At 44.4% G+C, this 13,625-nt stretch overlaps 1 protein-coding gene and 3 non-coding genes across 4 annotated transcripts; all 4 read right to left on the reverse strand.

Annotated features, from left to right (window-relative positions):
• Positions 1–7,391, reverse strand: pabpc1b (poly A binding protein, cytoplasmic 1 b). Its single transcript, XM_046834523.1, has 15 exons — positions 6,629–7,391; positions 5,763–5,956; positions 5,558–5,673; positions 5,230–5,369; positions 4,786–4,880; positions 3,661–3,798; positions 3,308–3,403; positions 2,882–3,154; positions 2,600–2,690; positions 2,157–2,267; positions 1,488–1,630; positions 1,306–1,390; positions 1,075–1,205; positions 524–625; positions 1–440 (listed from the first exon to the last, which is right to left on the reverse strand). The coding sequence occupies exons 1-14, from the start codon at positions 6,819–6,821 to the stop codon at positions 530–532; spliced, it is 1,902 nt and encodes a 633-aa protein (XP_046690479.1). The 5' UTR covers positions 6,822–7,391; the 3' UTR covers positions 1–440; positions 524–529.
• Positions 932–1,028, reverse strand: LOC124376487. Its single transcript, XR_006923844.1, has one exon. It is a non-coding gene; the product is annotated as a small nucleolar RNA SNORD67 (small nucleolar RNA).
• On the reverse strand, positions 3,478–3,613 carry LOC124376486. Its single transcript, XR_006923843.1, has one exon. It is a non-coding gene; the product is annotated as a small nucleolar RNA SNORA5 (small nucleolar RNA).
• Positions 5,036–5,171, reverse strand: LOC124376485. The gene has a single exon (XR_006923842.1). It is a non-coding gene; the product is annotated as a small nucleolar RNA SNORA5 (small nucleolar RNA).
• Positions 7,392–13,625: the final 6,234 nt, after the last annotated feature.

A 13,625-nucleotide genomic window follows, 5' to 3' on the forward strand; every position in this document is an offset into this window, starting at 1 on the left:
TCATGATTCAGAATTAAACTTTATTTTGAGCAAGCACATTTTCCAATTCCGGAGAAATGTTCACATTGCCCGTGCGGTTCTCAGACACCTGGATTCCGCAGCAGGCGTGGAATAAAATGAATAAAATAAGGAATGCTAGAGCGTCCGATTTTTTTCTCTCCACACCTCCTCTAACTCTTGTGGAATTTTCTCTAAAACCCCCAATTTTCCTTTTTTTTCCCCCCATTTTCAACCATTTTTCTATTTTTTTCCAGGATTTTTTTATATGATGTTCTAGACCCATCTTCTCTAGGCCTGGCAGAGTTCAGTTCCTTTTTTTTCTTTTTTTTAAAATATCATTTCTATCTTTTTGCAGCGTTTTCAAAGTTTTTTTCAATGTTTTAATGTGTTTTTTTTTTTAATTCCCCCTTGGTGAAGCATGTTTTGAAAGATCGTCGGCCCTGGAAAGGAAACAGGAGGCGGTTAAAAACAAGACATGCGTAAAAAGAACAAAAAAGCCACAAACACACGTGTTCTCAGTTACCTCTGCTTAGACACTTGGCACCCCAGTGGAGTTGGTCACATTTTTCTGTTGAGCCTGTTCCTTGGCCTGGTGAGCCTGAAGCACGGCAACGGCCTCATCAACCTGGAAAACACGTGCACACATACAAATTCAGTTTTACCTCCTATAGACCTGAGGATTTTTACACACTCCTGTTTGGGAAGCCCTGGTACTGCCCCTGAGCAAGGCCCTTAACCCTATGTTCTCCAGGGGCCCTGTATCATGGTTGACCCTGCCCTCTGACCCCAGCTATCTATCATCACTGAGATACATGTTAGAATTCCACAGGTCAGGAAGAATGAGGGGGAGAGGGCAATTAGAGGAACATGAAACAAAATGAAAGTGTGCCACATGCACAAATGTAGTATGATGTAATGTGTGTGGAGTCAGTGCTGGTCAGATGGCCCCTGTGCGAGTCATCAGGAGTCTGAGTGAAGGTTCCCGACACTGCAGGAGTTCCCACACCAAACAGGTACGCATCATCACACCAGTCACGGATCGTTTGTGTGATTGTGACCGCGCTCGTTAATCACCTTGGAGCGCAGAGACTCTGGAGACTCGAGCATGTGCAGCAGCTCGGAGTTGTCAATCTCCAGCAGCATGCCAGTGATCTTCCCTGCCAGGTTGGAGTGCATGTTCTGGATGAGAGGGAAAAGACGCTCACCTAGAAAGATGTGTGGGGAAGGAGAATAATTAATAAGACACCTCTCATACAAGCGTTACAGCTCAAACATATCATTTGAAAGAATCGTGTTTAAACTCACCCAGCATCTGCTTCTGCTCCTGAGGTGGAGCTGCAGCCAGCATTGAAGCAGTCAGAGGCTCCTGACCCTGCACGTGCACTGCAGGCTGGGAACACAACAAATAGCACAATAAAACCAGGAGAAATAAACCTACAGTGATGCCTACACTTAATTAAATATGTAAATAATTCCAGGATTCTGACCTGCTGCATGGACACCTGAGGCTGAGAGTTCATGTGCTGCTGAGGGTTGCGCACTCCGGCCGTGTACTTGTACTGCGGGATGGTGCGCACCGGTGCAGAGGCTGCTGCAGCCGCCGCAGGTCTCGGACCCACCGTCTGAGCAGCTTTAAAACAGGAAAGTAGAGAAACAGTGATGGGTCACTCACAAAGTCAAAGAAAAGGGTTTCACCAAGTCACATTTAAGACCCGTGACCTAACATCAAAAACACAAATACTAAACGTGCCCTTCCCCAGAGCTGAAAAATAAAGCCTGAGAGATTTGTGCCAATAATAAAGATGATTGCATTTTGGTCCCATTTGTAAGATAGCAAATTGTCAGCAAAATTATATTTATACTAGCAGTAGAAAAAGACAACTTTCTAAAGTGCTGCAGGAGCATTAGAGGAACTAATTAAGACCTGATTAAAATGGAGACTTTTTAAGGCCTACATTTTAGATTTTTAAACTTTACACATTTTTAAAACAGACTTCCTGGATTCAGAAGCAGCTAAACTTCTCTAATCTGGATGAAATGTTTATGCTTAATTAGGATATGAAACCCAAACAAGAGTGAAGCTGCAGGACAAAGAACCAGACGGATTCAATAAGACAAAGTAGAAATATGATGCTGATGAGCTGCACGAGACTCACAGACACGCTGAGTGGACATCACACGAGGAACCTGAGAAGCAGGTCTCATTGCACTGAAGGTTTGTGGCCTCGGGGCTGAGGGCCTCATGGTGGCCTGCATGTTCTGGAAATCTGAGGAATGAAAAAAAAATTAAATAAAATTCAAGCTTAATTCAATGCAGACAGCAGAAAACTTTGCAGTTTATATATTTTTTAAACCCAAATTGTAATTCACTTCAATAGAAGTTTCCTAACTGGGTGCGTCACCACATCAAACACTGCTATAAAATAAGTAAAAAAGGGAACACAAAGAAACTAATATTTAGTGTGTGCATAGAGGGTTGAAGGCCCTCGCTCCCATTAACCCTGAATATAAACAGTCTTGGCTTGAGAAGGATTTTTCTGACAGGTCAGTGAACTTTGTAGAAAAGAGTCCAGAGCTGTTTTTACATGTAGGCACTTACGCTGAGGTCGGACACCCTGTGCAGTCCAGCGTGGACTCGGTCGGAGCTGTGCAAGCTGGCTGGTGGGATAGTACGCTGCTCTGTTTTGGGCCTGGAAATGAAAATGAGGGAGAAGGAACGGTTACAACAGATCCTCATGCTGCGTCTCTCGACATCTAAAACTGCACTTCCTGTATAACAGATTTATGGGAGTATTGAAGCTTTTTATGTTTCCAGGTAAAATCTGAACGCTACAAAATAACTGATCTGCTTCAATTATATATGTATTAAAATGAACATTACCTGAGGAATGGCAGCCATGAAGTACCCTGACGGAGGCGCTGGTTGGTACGGGTTGAGCACAGGATTGGGCACGGCCCGAACACTGGCCATTCTCTGCATGTACTGATTGGTTAGATGAGCCTGGCGTTCCTCTTTACGCTGAGCCAGAGCCACGTAGAGCGGTTTGGTGGCGACGATTCGGCCGTTCATCTCGGTCACAGCTTTGGTGGCCTCCTCGGGCGAGGAGAAACACACAAAGCCGAAACCTTTGCTGCGTCCTCCGTCCATCATGACCTAAAACCAAAACAGGAGTGTGGTGACCCTCATGTACTTTGCACATCAAAGATTCCTGCTACAAAACAACAAGCTTACACTTTCAGGATGGTAAATATTTATTTACAATTGAAGCACAATGTGCGTTATTTTTAGACTAAAGCAGAAACGCACCTTGGCACTGGTGATGGTACCGAAAGGAGAGAATTCCTTGCGCAGGCGTTCGTCATCGATGCCGTCATCCAGGTTTTTCACGTACAGGTTGACGCCCTGCATGGTGAAAATCAGGAGCGTTAACTCAATGTCTAGCAGGTACACACAATTACACAATTTACCAGGAGCCAGGTTGTACATAGCCATTAATTATCCCCAGTATCTATTTAAGTTAGACCCGGGGCCCATGGACTATGACATCACTATAGCAGCCATTTGGCCAGTACAGTCCACTGAAGAGGACACACTGAATTTGACTAGACTGCGTTGAGCCTGAGCACTGTTTTGATCGGGTGTGGAAGCTGCACACGGACCTGGTAGCGCGTCATCCTGTCCTGCTTCATCTGCTCAAACTTGCGCTTGAGTTCGGTCTGACGTTCCACTTTCTTCTGAGCGCGGCCCACGTAGATCAGCTTGCCGTTCAGCTCCTTCCCATTCATCTCGTCCACAGCCTGGAGAAACACAGGAAGTCATTGCTGCTGTTTTTTGTCTTGCATTTAAAAAATATATGATTTTGTCCATGATTTTTCACACTGCCTGTAAACCATCTGACCCGACTCTGACTCAGCAACGTTTTATTCAGCGGATAAAAAAAAAAAGTTATATTCTGTGTAAATAATCACTGATGATCTATAATGAAACTAAAACACTAAATTCAAATAAAATCAGTGCATTTTGGTGTCTGACATTAACTTATTCCAAAGAAAAAAACTTTACTTTTAAACAGTGGTACATGTTTCCACACACACCCCGACATATGCATGTGTCTATATTAAATAAAGCAGGAACAGAAAGCAGCACTGCCACAAGTTTCCCAGGTCAGAATAGCAGAGGTCAGATTACTACCAGACATTGTCAAAAACACAGCCTCTGCAGTAGGGTGGAAAATTTCCAGAAACTTGGAACTACATCTTGGGGAATTTTAGAAATATTCCAAATAGTAAACCTACCAGGAATTTATGAGATTTTACAACATGCATGCAAAATAAAATCTATAAAAAAAAAGATTAGTATAATTTTGCTGCACAATATCTTACAGCACAAGAGAGTTAAATTCATGTAATATTTAATTGAATTTATTGTAGAAATGAGGTGATTAGGGATGCACAGTGCATGCGGGGGTGTGTGTCCTCAGTAGCCCTGCAGTAAACGTGCTGTGTGCATGTGAATGATCCTGTAAGAATTTATTTTTCCTGTTAAAGGCTAACCTGCAAATTGTAATGTTTATTCCCATTAATTCCAATGAAAATTTCCAGTCTTAAATCCCCAGAATTTTGCAACCCTACACAGCACCTTGTCTCGCATTATGAGACGAACCTGTCGTCCTTTCACTGCTTTCCAGGCATTACAGTTCTTCATAGTCTAATCAGGCTCCATGTGCTGCAGGTCGAACACTACTATAAGAGACGTGCTTTAAGCTGTGGCACGTTATGACGTACCTTCTGAGCGTCCTCGTGCCTCTCGAAGCTCACGAAACCGAAGCCTCTGGATTTACCGCTGTCATCAGTCATGACGCGGATGCTCATGGCGGCACCTGATGAGGGCAGAATGAGAGGGCGGGGTCATGTTTAGCACTAATGATAAAACACTACGGACTTGACGGCTGTAACAGTTATCTGCAGCGTGTGTGTAGGTGTGTGCTTATCTCTGGGTTACACTCGGAGCACCACCCACACGCTGCCTATCAGTGTCTGTACATAGCCATTATTTATCCCCAGTATCCACTTGATTAAAACCCAGGGCCCATGGACCATGTCGTCGCTTTGGCAGCCGTGTGGCCAGTACAGTCCATTGAGGAGGATGCACTGAATTTGACCAGACTGCAATGTCTGCGCGACCCGTATACGCATGTAGGTATATGGAAGATGCACGAAGGGACGCACCGTATTTGCCAAAGACATCCTTTAGTTTATCGTCGCTCATGTCCTCGCCGAAGTTCTTAATGTACACGTTGGTGAACTCCTTGGCTCTGGCTCCAAGCTCAGCCTCGCGTTCTTTGCGAGATTTGAAGCGACCTACAAACCTGTATAAAATAAATAAGTGTGTGAAGAGAAGCAGGCTCTGGATACTTAAATGTGTTGAAACAAACCACACTTCAAACCCCAAACCCATTCAATGCTGTGAGAACTGCAGAAGATCCACCCCTGGTCATGCTGTTATAAAAACAGGTTGCTACAAGAGCTGGTGCGTTAGTTAAAACCTCACACTTACACTTTTCTGTCGTTGAGCAACATGCCGTTCATCTTCTCGATGGCTCTCTCGGCTGCCTCCTGGGTCTCAAAGTGCACAAAGCCGTAACCTTTCGATCCGTTTTCATCACACACGACCTTTAACCACAAACGGGAGCCAATTCATGCACGTGCAAAAAAAAAAAACCCACAACAAAGCTGAAAGTTCACACACACGTAGACGCTACCTTGCAGGACAGGATGTTGCCGAACGCAGAGAAGGTATCGTACAGGGCCTTGTTATCGATGGACTTGTCCAAATTCTTAATGAAAATGTTACCAACACCACTTTTCCTCAGAGAGGGGTCGCGCTGAGACCACATGATCCGCACCGGTCGGCCTTTGATCACATCGAAGTTCATGGTGTCCAAAGCGCGCTCAGCTGGAGGAGAAGAGAGGAGAAATAAACAAGAGCTTCATTTCCGTTTACTGTTAACGTTGGCATATTTACAGAATACATTACCTGATGGTCTGTGACTAGAACTTCTTACAAGTATTTTTTTGCTCTGTGTAAACCACCAGTTCACAGATGGAGAAAACATGATTAGCTGGTGGATACACAAGGTTCAAAGTTCAAAACTAATCACCAGGCTTCACCTTTAACCCCTCAGATATTCTCCATTTGGGCCTTGAGACCTCTCTCTAGCCTACCCAACCTAATAAAATAAAATCTAAAACAAAAACAACCCTGACACTGAAGTTGACCTCTGTGCCCCCTGCTAACAACATGCTAACATGTAAAATGCTTCCTGGTAATCACACGTGTGGTGAGCAGGAGGTGAACTGTGATTAAAAAAAAAAAATAAATAAAAATAAAAATAAAAAACCTCCATAAACTCTGGTGGTTAAGGGAGAACGTTCTGGAAGTGTGTCCACGGCCAGTAATGTTGACGTGGGATTTAAATTCAGAGCATGTGGGTAATGAGGAAGGCTGCGCTTTTGATTGCGCAATTGCTAGCGTTAGCATCTTAGCCGAAAGGCCCAGAGTAGCTCACGAGTCATACGTTCACCAGTCCCACAGGTTTTCATTTCATTTCGAGATCTTTCCACTTACCGTCTGCGGGCTGCTGGAAGTTGACGTACGCGTAGCCGAGGGAGCGGCGGGTGATCATGTCTCTGCACACGCGGATGGAGAGGATGGCGCCGGCCGGGCTGAACTTCTCGTACAGCATGGCCTCGGTCACGTCTTGGTGAAGGTCTCCGACGTACAAGGAGGCCATCGGGTAGCTCGGAGCGCTGGGGTTCATCTCGACAAATCCGCACGGGGAGTTTCGGTTATAATTCGAATTTTCTAAATATTGTTTAAACGAATCGGTTTCGGCGGTTGGTTCGAATGTTGTACACGCGCGCGACTTATCTTTTTTTTTTTTTTCCCTCACGCGAGTTTCAGTCAGTTAGCTTAGCCGAGAAATTTCACCAGGAATTAAAATAAAGATTTAAAATGTTTAAAACCCGAAACAATGTTTTATTATTATTAAACTTTTTAAAGCTTACTGTTAAGATTATCTGAAATAAATATCTATTATTTTATGTTTATTTGGTTACCGTTATTAAACCGGGCCTCAGGGATGAGCTAAGCTAAGCTAGGCTAAAACGCGTTCCTTCCTCCGTGATGTTACCGTACGTGATGTTAGCTCCTGCTTTACCGACGACTTCTTTTTATAAATTAAAAAAAAAGAAATTTTTTAAGAGTTTTTAACGTTTTTTAAATTTTTTTGGATTTTTAATTTTTTATAGAATGTGTGCCGAGGCTAGCTCAGGAGCACACACGCACTCACACCGCACTAACAGCCGGGGGTTTCGGGGAGGTCCCGTCCGCCCTGGTGGCCTCTTTTATACCAGGTGACACGTCATCCGGAACGTTCCATTCCTGTTCACGGGGGTCATCGATCACGAAACATTCTGTTTTTTAGATCGACAGCACACACCTGATGATCACAGTGTATTAGGAGAAAAAAACACAAAGCCTCATAAGTGCACACGGAAATTATTTATGTATTATATATAAATAAGTGACTTTTAAATCCATCTCATTTGCACTTTTCTTCCCTGCCGCCGTCTTGGTTGGTTCCATAAGGAAAGTATGCTTGGTGTTCACCACGTGGTGCACTGGTGTAGTTTGGAAATGGTGCACTTGTACCAGACTGCTAATGACACTGCTTTGTGTAAAATTGTGTAAACAAGACATCTTGAGGTCTTTTTTTATATAAATCACTTAAAATTAAAGAGCCAAAAAAACATTTTACCATCGTTCCACCAATCACTAATGCCTACTGCTTTCTTTCTACTACAATTCTGCTAAATCCTGGATTCTGATTGGTCGATGAAAAGGCGTTGATATATTTAAAATAAATCACAGGTTGACTATAATCCGTTATGGTTTCTGTAGTAATGGCTCATAGAACAGACTGCGTTAACTGATTTATAAAATCTGTGCTGTATTAGAAGCGTTCTGTAAGGAGACATGCTTTGATTCGACATGCTCCGAGATCAGAACTGTGTTACACTCAGGTGTTATGCATTAAAATCAGTGTCGGTCTCAAGTCCGGATAAATGTGGAGGATTGTGTCCAGTGTAAAACATGTGCCAAATCAAACATGTGGATCACAAATCAGAATTTCATAGCAGATCGGTTAAGACCCGGGTTACCAACGACCACCACAGGTATCATTAACAACAGGGTACCGGTGTAAATTGTGCTCCTGTTGGCTGAAGGAGGAGAAGGAGAGGAGGAAAACATCTACAGAGACAGCAGGGAAAGGAGAAGTGGAGGAGAGTGGAGGAGAAGGAGAGGAGGAAGACATCTAGAGAGACAGCAGGGAAAGGAGAAGTGGAGGAGAGTGGAGGATTAGTGTAGGAGAGTGGAGGTTCAGGTTGGTACTTTAAATGTTGGTACTATGACTGGTAAAGGGAGAGAGGGAGCTGATATGATGGAGAGAAGAAGGGTAGAGATGTTGTGTGTTTAGGAGAACAAGTGGAAAGGGAGTAAGAGCAGGAACATTGGAGGTGTTTAAACTGTTCTATCATGGTGTGGATGGAAAAAGAAATGGTGGTAGATTTTGCTAAAAGGATGGAAATGGCAGTGGTGAACACGTATTTTAAGAAGAAGGAGGATCATAGGGTGACGTATAAGAGTGGAGGAAGGTGCACACAGGTGGACTATGTTCTATGTAGGAGATGCAACTTGAAGGAGATTGGGGACTGTAAGGTTTTGGCTGGGGACAGTGTAGAAGAAGAATAAGATGGTGGAAACTGAAGGAGGACGAGTGTAGTGTGAGGTTAAGGAAACTGGTCAGACAGGAGGTGTTGGGTGATTGTAAAACTACTGCAGAAGTGATGAGGGAGACAGATAGAAAGGTTCTTGGTGTAACATCTGGAAATAGAAAAGAAGACAAAGAGACGTGGTGGTGGAATGAGGAAGTGCAGGAGAGCAGAAGGAGAAAGAGGTTGGAGAAACAGAATTGGGATCGACAGAGTGATGAGAAAAGTAGGCAGGAGAACAAGGAGATGCAGCAGCAGGTAAAGAGGGATGTGGTGAAAGCCAAGGAAAAGGCATATGAGGAGCTGTAGGAGAAGTTGGACACTAAGGAAGGAGAAAAGGATTTGTAGCGATTGTCCAGGCAGAGGAACCGAGCTGGGAAGGATGTGCTGCATGTTAGAGCAGTAAAGGATGGAGAGGGAAATGTGTTGACTAGTGAGGAGAAGGTGTTGAGAAGATGGAGGAAGTATTTTAAACAGCTGATGAACGAGTAAAATGAGAGAGAGAGAGAAGGTTGGATGGTGTGTAGATATGAAGCAGGATGTAGATAGGATTAGTAAGGAGGAAGTGAAAGCAGTGATTAAGAGGATGAAGAGTGGAAAGTCGGTTGGACCAGATGACATACCGGTAGAAGCATGGAGATGTTTAGGAGAGATGCAGTGGAGTTTAAACCAGATTGTTTAACAGGATTCTGGAAGGTGAGAAGATGCCTGAGGAATGGAGAAGGAGTGTGCTGGCACTGATCTTTAAGAATAAGGGAGATGTGCAGACCTGCAGTAACTACAGGGGAATAAAGTTGATCAGTCACACCATGAAGTTATGGAAAAGAGTAGTGGAAGCCAGGCTGAGAGAAGAGGTGACCATCTGTGGCAAGGAAAAACTCCCTTAGATGTTATGAGGAAGAAACCTTGAGAGGAACCAGACTCAAAAGGGGAACCCATCCTCATTTGGGTGACATCAAGAGTGTGATCATAAATCTTTTAACAATACAGAACACTGGAGTGTGAGAACTAACATGAGCACTGGAGTATAAGTTCTTTCTACAGTCTTTATGGTTAGTAGCTCCTAGTTTTATGAGCTCAGAATTTGTGATCAGTGGTGATGGACAGGTTGAAGGACGAGGTCAGACAGGAGTCTCTGTGGACTATAATGTTTGCGGATGATATTGTGATTTGTGGTGAGAGTAGGGAGCAGGTGGAGAAGAGCCTGGAGAGGTGGAGGTACATGCTGGAGAGAAGGGGAATGAAAGTCAGTAGGAGTAAGACAGAGTACATGTGTGTGAATGAGAGGGAGGGCAGTGGAGGGGTGCGGTTGCAGGGAGAAGAGGTGGAGAAGGTGGAGGAGTTCAGGTACCTGGGGTCAACAGTGCTGAGTAATGGAGAGTGTGTTAGAGGAGTGAAGAAAAGAGTGCAGGCAGGGTGGAGTGGGTGGAGAAGAGTGATAGCAGGAGTGATTTGTGATAGAAGAGTATCTGTGAGAGTGAAAGGGAAAGTTTATAGGACTGTGGTGAGACCTGAGATGTTGTAGGTTTAGAGACAGTGGCATTGAGTAAAAGACAGGAGGTGGAGCTGGAGGTAGCAGAGCTGAAGATGTTGAGATGTTCGTTGGGAGTAACGACGATGGACAGGATTAGAAATGAGTTTATTAGAGGGACAGCGCATGTAGGATGTTTTGGAGACAAGGTGAGGGAGGTGAGATTGAGATGGTTTGGACATGTGCAGAGGAGGGACATGGGGTATATCAGTAGAAGAATGCTGAGGATGGAGACACCAGGAAGGAGGAAAAGAGGAAGACCAAGGAGGAGGTTTATGGATGTGGTGAGGGAAGACATGCAGGTAGTTGGTTTAATGATGATGTAGAGGACAGGGGGGTATGGAGACGGATGATCCGCTGTGGCGCCCCCTAATGGGAGAAGCCGAAAGAAGAAGAAGATCATCTACGTTTCCACACTATCACCTTCAAAATAGTCCCCATGTACAGCAATACAGCACTCCCAGTGTTCCTGCCACTTCTGAAACATGTCCTGGAAGTCTTCTTTTTAAAGCGTGTTGAGCACCTTCTGTACAGACTCACACCGTACCTCTGCAGCAGTGTTAAAACAGTTAGCTGGATTTTCATCTTCAAGAAGAGGGCGAAGGAACCAAATCTGGCGAGTAGGGTGGGTGCAGCAGTGGGATCATGTTGTTTCACGTGTGAGGAGAGTTCGGTGACAGGGTGCACACGTGGTCAGAATAGCAGACGTGGTAACACCAGCTGCACAGCTGCAGATGTACACAGGCGACTTTTGGCACACTGCCTTATGATGGTCGGTGCTCCCTGTGACTGCGCATACAGCCTTGTGCTGCCATCTGTTGGTGTGTTACAAAATTAGTTTTTGATAAGTTGTATGTTGATTTAATTTCAGCTTTCTGAGTCTGGACACTGTGCAGCCTTGCCATGATTTGAAGCCCACCTCATTGTTCTTTTCTTTTAAAGTTCTTCTGATGCAGCTTGAAGACATTTTTTTGGGACATTATTGCTCTGTAGGATGGACCCCTGAGAAACTAGGTGTATACTGGAGTGTACATGGAGATGTAAGTTGCTGTGGTAGTTTTGGTTGAGGATTACATTCTGTGCAAGTCGCTGAAGACCATCATACTTGGTGCCTCATGACCCAGACAATCCTCAATCGGTCAGAGCCAGGTTTGAAGTTGTTGTCCTGTAAGCCACCTATCAATCGAACTGTTGACTCTTAGAAACTTGTCTTCTGATTGTCATCTGCTGTGGCTTTGGGTCTGCCAGACCTTTATCTCTCAGAGTGTCTTCCAGTTTCCAAGTGGCTTTTGACGGTTTATGAAAATGTCTTCACTGACACCATGGCTTTCTTAAGGGTTTCTCTAAAGGAAGAACTTACATTTTAATATTTCTTATTTCCTTTTTCACACCATTATGCGAGCAACATACTACTTTCTGCACTACAATACTGCCCCAATACTGCTTAAAGAACATTCCACCTCAAATCTACTTAAAAAGCAAAAATCACACGTTTGCTTGACAATCACAAGTTTCCCTCTTAGGTCTGTTTCATCCTTATACTTTTCTTACTCCTGGGCAAAATAAAAAACTCCCTGAAGACTCCCATTCTAATCTATTTAATATAAACACCGCCATGTAGCGTCAGCAATGACACTGACCTGCCGTTAGGGGGAGACACAGACCTAGTGAAAAAAAGTTAATTTTTTATTTTTTTAAATCATATATATATATATATATATATATATATATATATATATATATATATATATATATATATATATACACACACACACACACACACACACACACACACACACACACACACACACACACACAGAGCTCAAAAAATAAAGGGAACACCTAACTAACACATCCTAGATCTAAATGAATGAAATATTCTTATTAAATACTTTGTTCTTTACATAGTTTAATGTGTTGACAACAAAATCACACAAAAATTATCAATGAAAATCAAATGTATTAACCCATGGAGGTCTGTACTTGGAGTCACACTCAAAGGCTCAGTAGTGTGTGTGTGTGTGTGTGTGTGTGTGTATGTGTGTCTGTGTGTGTGGCCTCCACATGCCTGTATGACCTCCCTACAACATCTGGGCATGCTCCTGATGAGGTGGCGGATGGTCTCCTGAGGGATCTCCTCCCAGACCTGGACTACAGCATCCGCCAACTCCTGGACAGTCTGTGGTGCAACGTGGCGTTGGTGGATGGAGAGAGACATGATGTCCCAGAGGTGCTCAATTGGATTCAGGTCTGGGGAACATGCAGACCAGTCCACAGCATCAGTGCCTTCGTCGTGCAGGAACTGCTGACACACTCCAGCCACATGAGGTCTAGCATTGTCTTGCATTAGGACAACCCAGGGCCAACCGCACCTCATATGGTCTCACTAGGAGTCTAAGGATCTCATCTTGGTACCTAATGGCAGTCAGGCTACCTCTGGCAAGCACATGGAGGGCTATGCAGCCCTCCAAAGAAATGCCACCCCACACCATTACTGACCCACTGCCAAACCGGTCATGCTGAAGGATGATGCAGGCAGCAGATCGTTCTCCACGGCGTCTCCAGACTCTGTCACGTCTGTCACGTGCTCAGTGTGAACCTGCTTTCATCTGTGAAGAGCACAGGGTGCCAGTGGCGAATTTGCCAATCTTGGTGTTTTCTGGCAAATGCAAAACGTCCTGCATGGTGTTGGGCTGTAAGCACAACCCCCACCTGTGGACGTCGGGCCCTCATACCACCCTCATGGAGTCTGTTTCTGACCGTTTGAGCAGACACATGCACATTTGTGGCCTGCTGGAGGTCATTTTGCAGTGCTCCTCCTGTTCCTCCTTGCACAGGCGGAGGTAGCAGTCCTGCTGCTGGGTTGTTTCCCTCCTACGGCCTCCTCAACGTCTCCTGATGTACTGGCCTGTCTCCTGATAGCGCCTCCATGCTCTGGACACTACGCTGACAGACACAGCAAACCTTCTTGCCACAGCTCGCATTGATGTGTTATTCTGGAGGAGCTGCACTATCTGTTTGATTTCACAGAAGTGTGATTGTGTTGTTTAAGTGTTCCCTTTATTTTTTTGAGCAGTGTAGCATATACAGCATACACACACACACACACACACACACACACACACACACACACACACACACACACACACAATTTTCCTCTTTATAATTAAATCCATATCTGTAAATCTTTACTGCAAATCTAAAGTTAAGACCCATCAGAGTTGTTGTGTTGTTATTGTGATCTGCTGAGGTTCGGTGT

The sequence above is a fragment of the Silurus meridionalis genome, chromosome 22, assembly GCF_014805685.1.
Source record: "Silurus meridionalis isolate SWU-2019-XX chromosome 22, ASM1480568v1, whole genome shotgun sequence".
Taxonomy (NCBI): Eukaryota; Metazoa; Chordata; class Actinopteri; order Siluriformes; family Siluridae; genus Silurus; species Silurus meridionalis.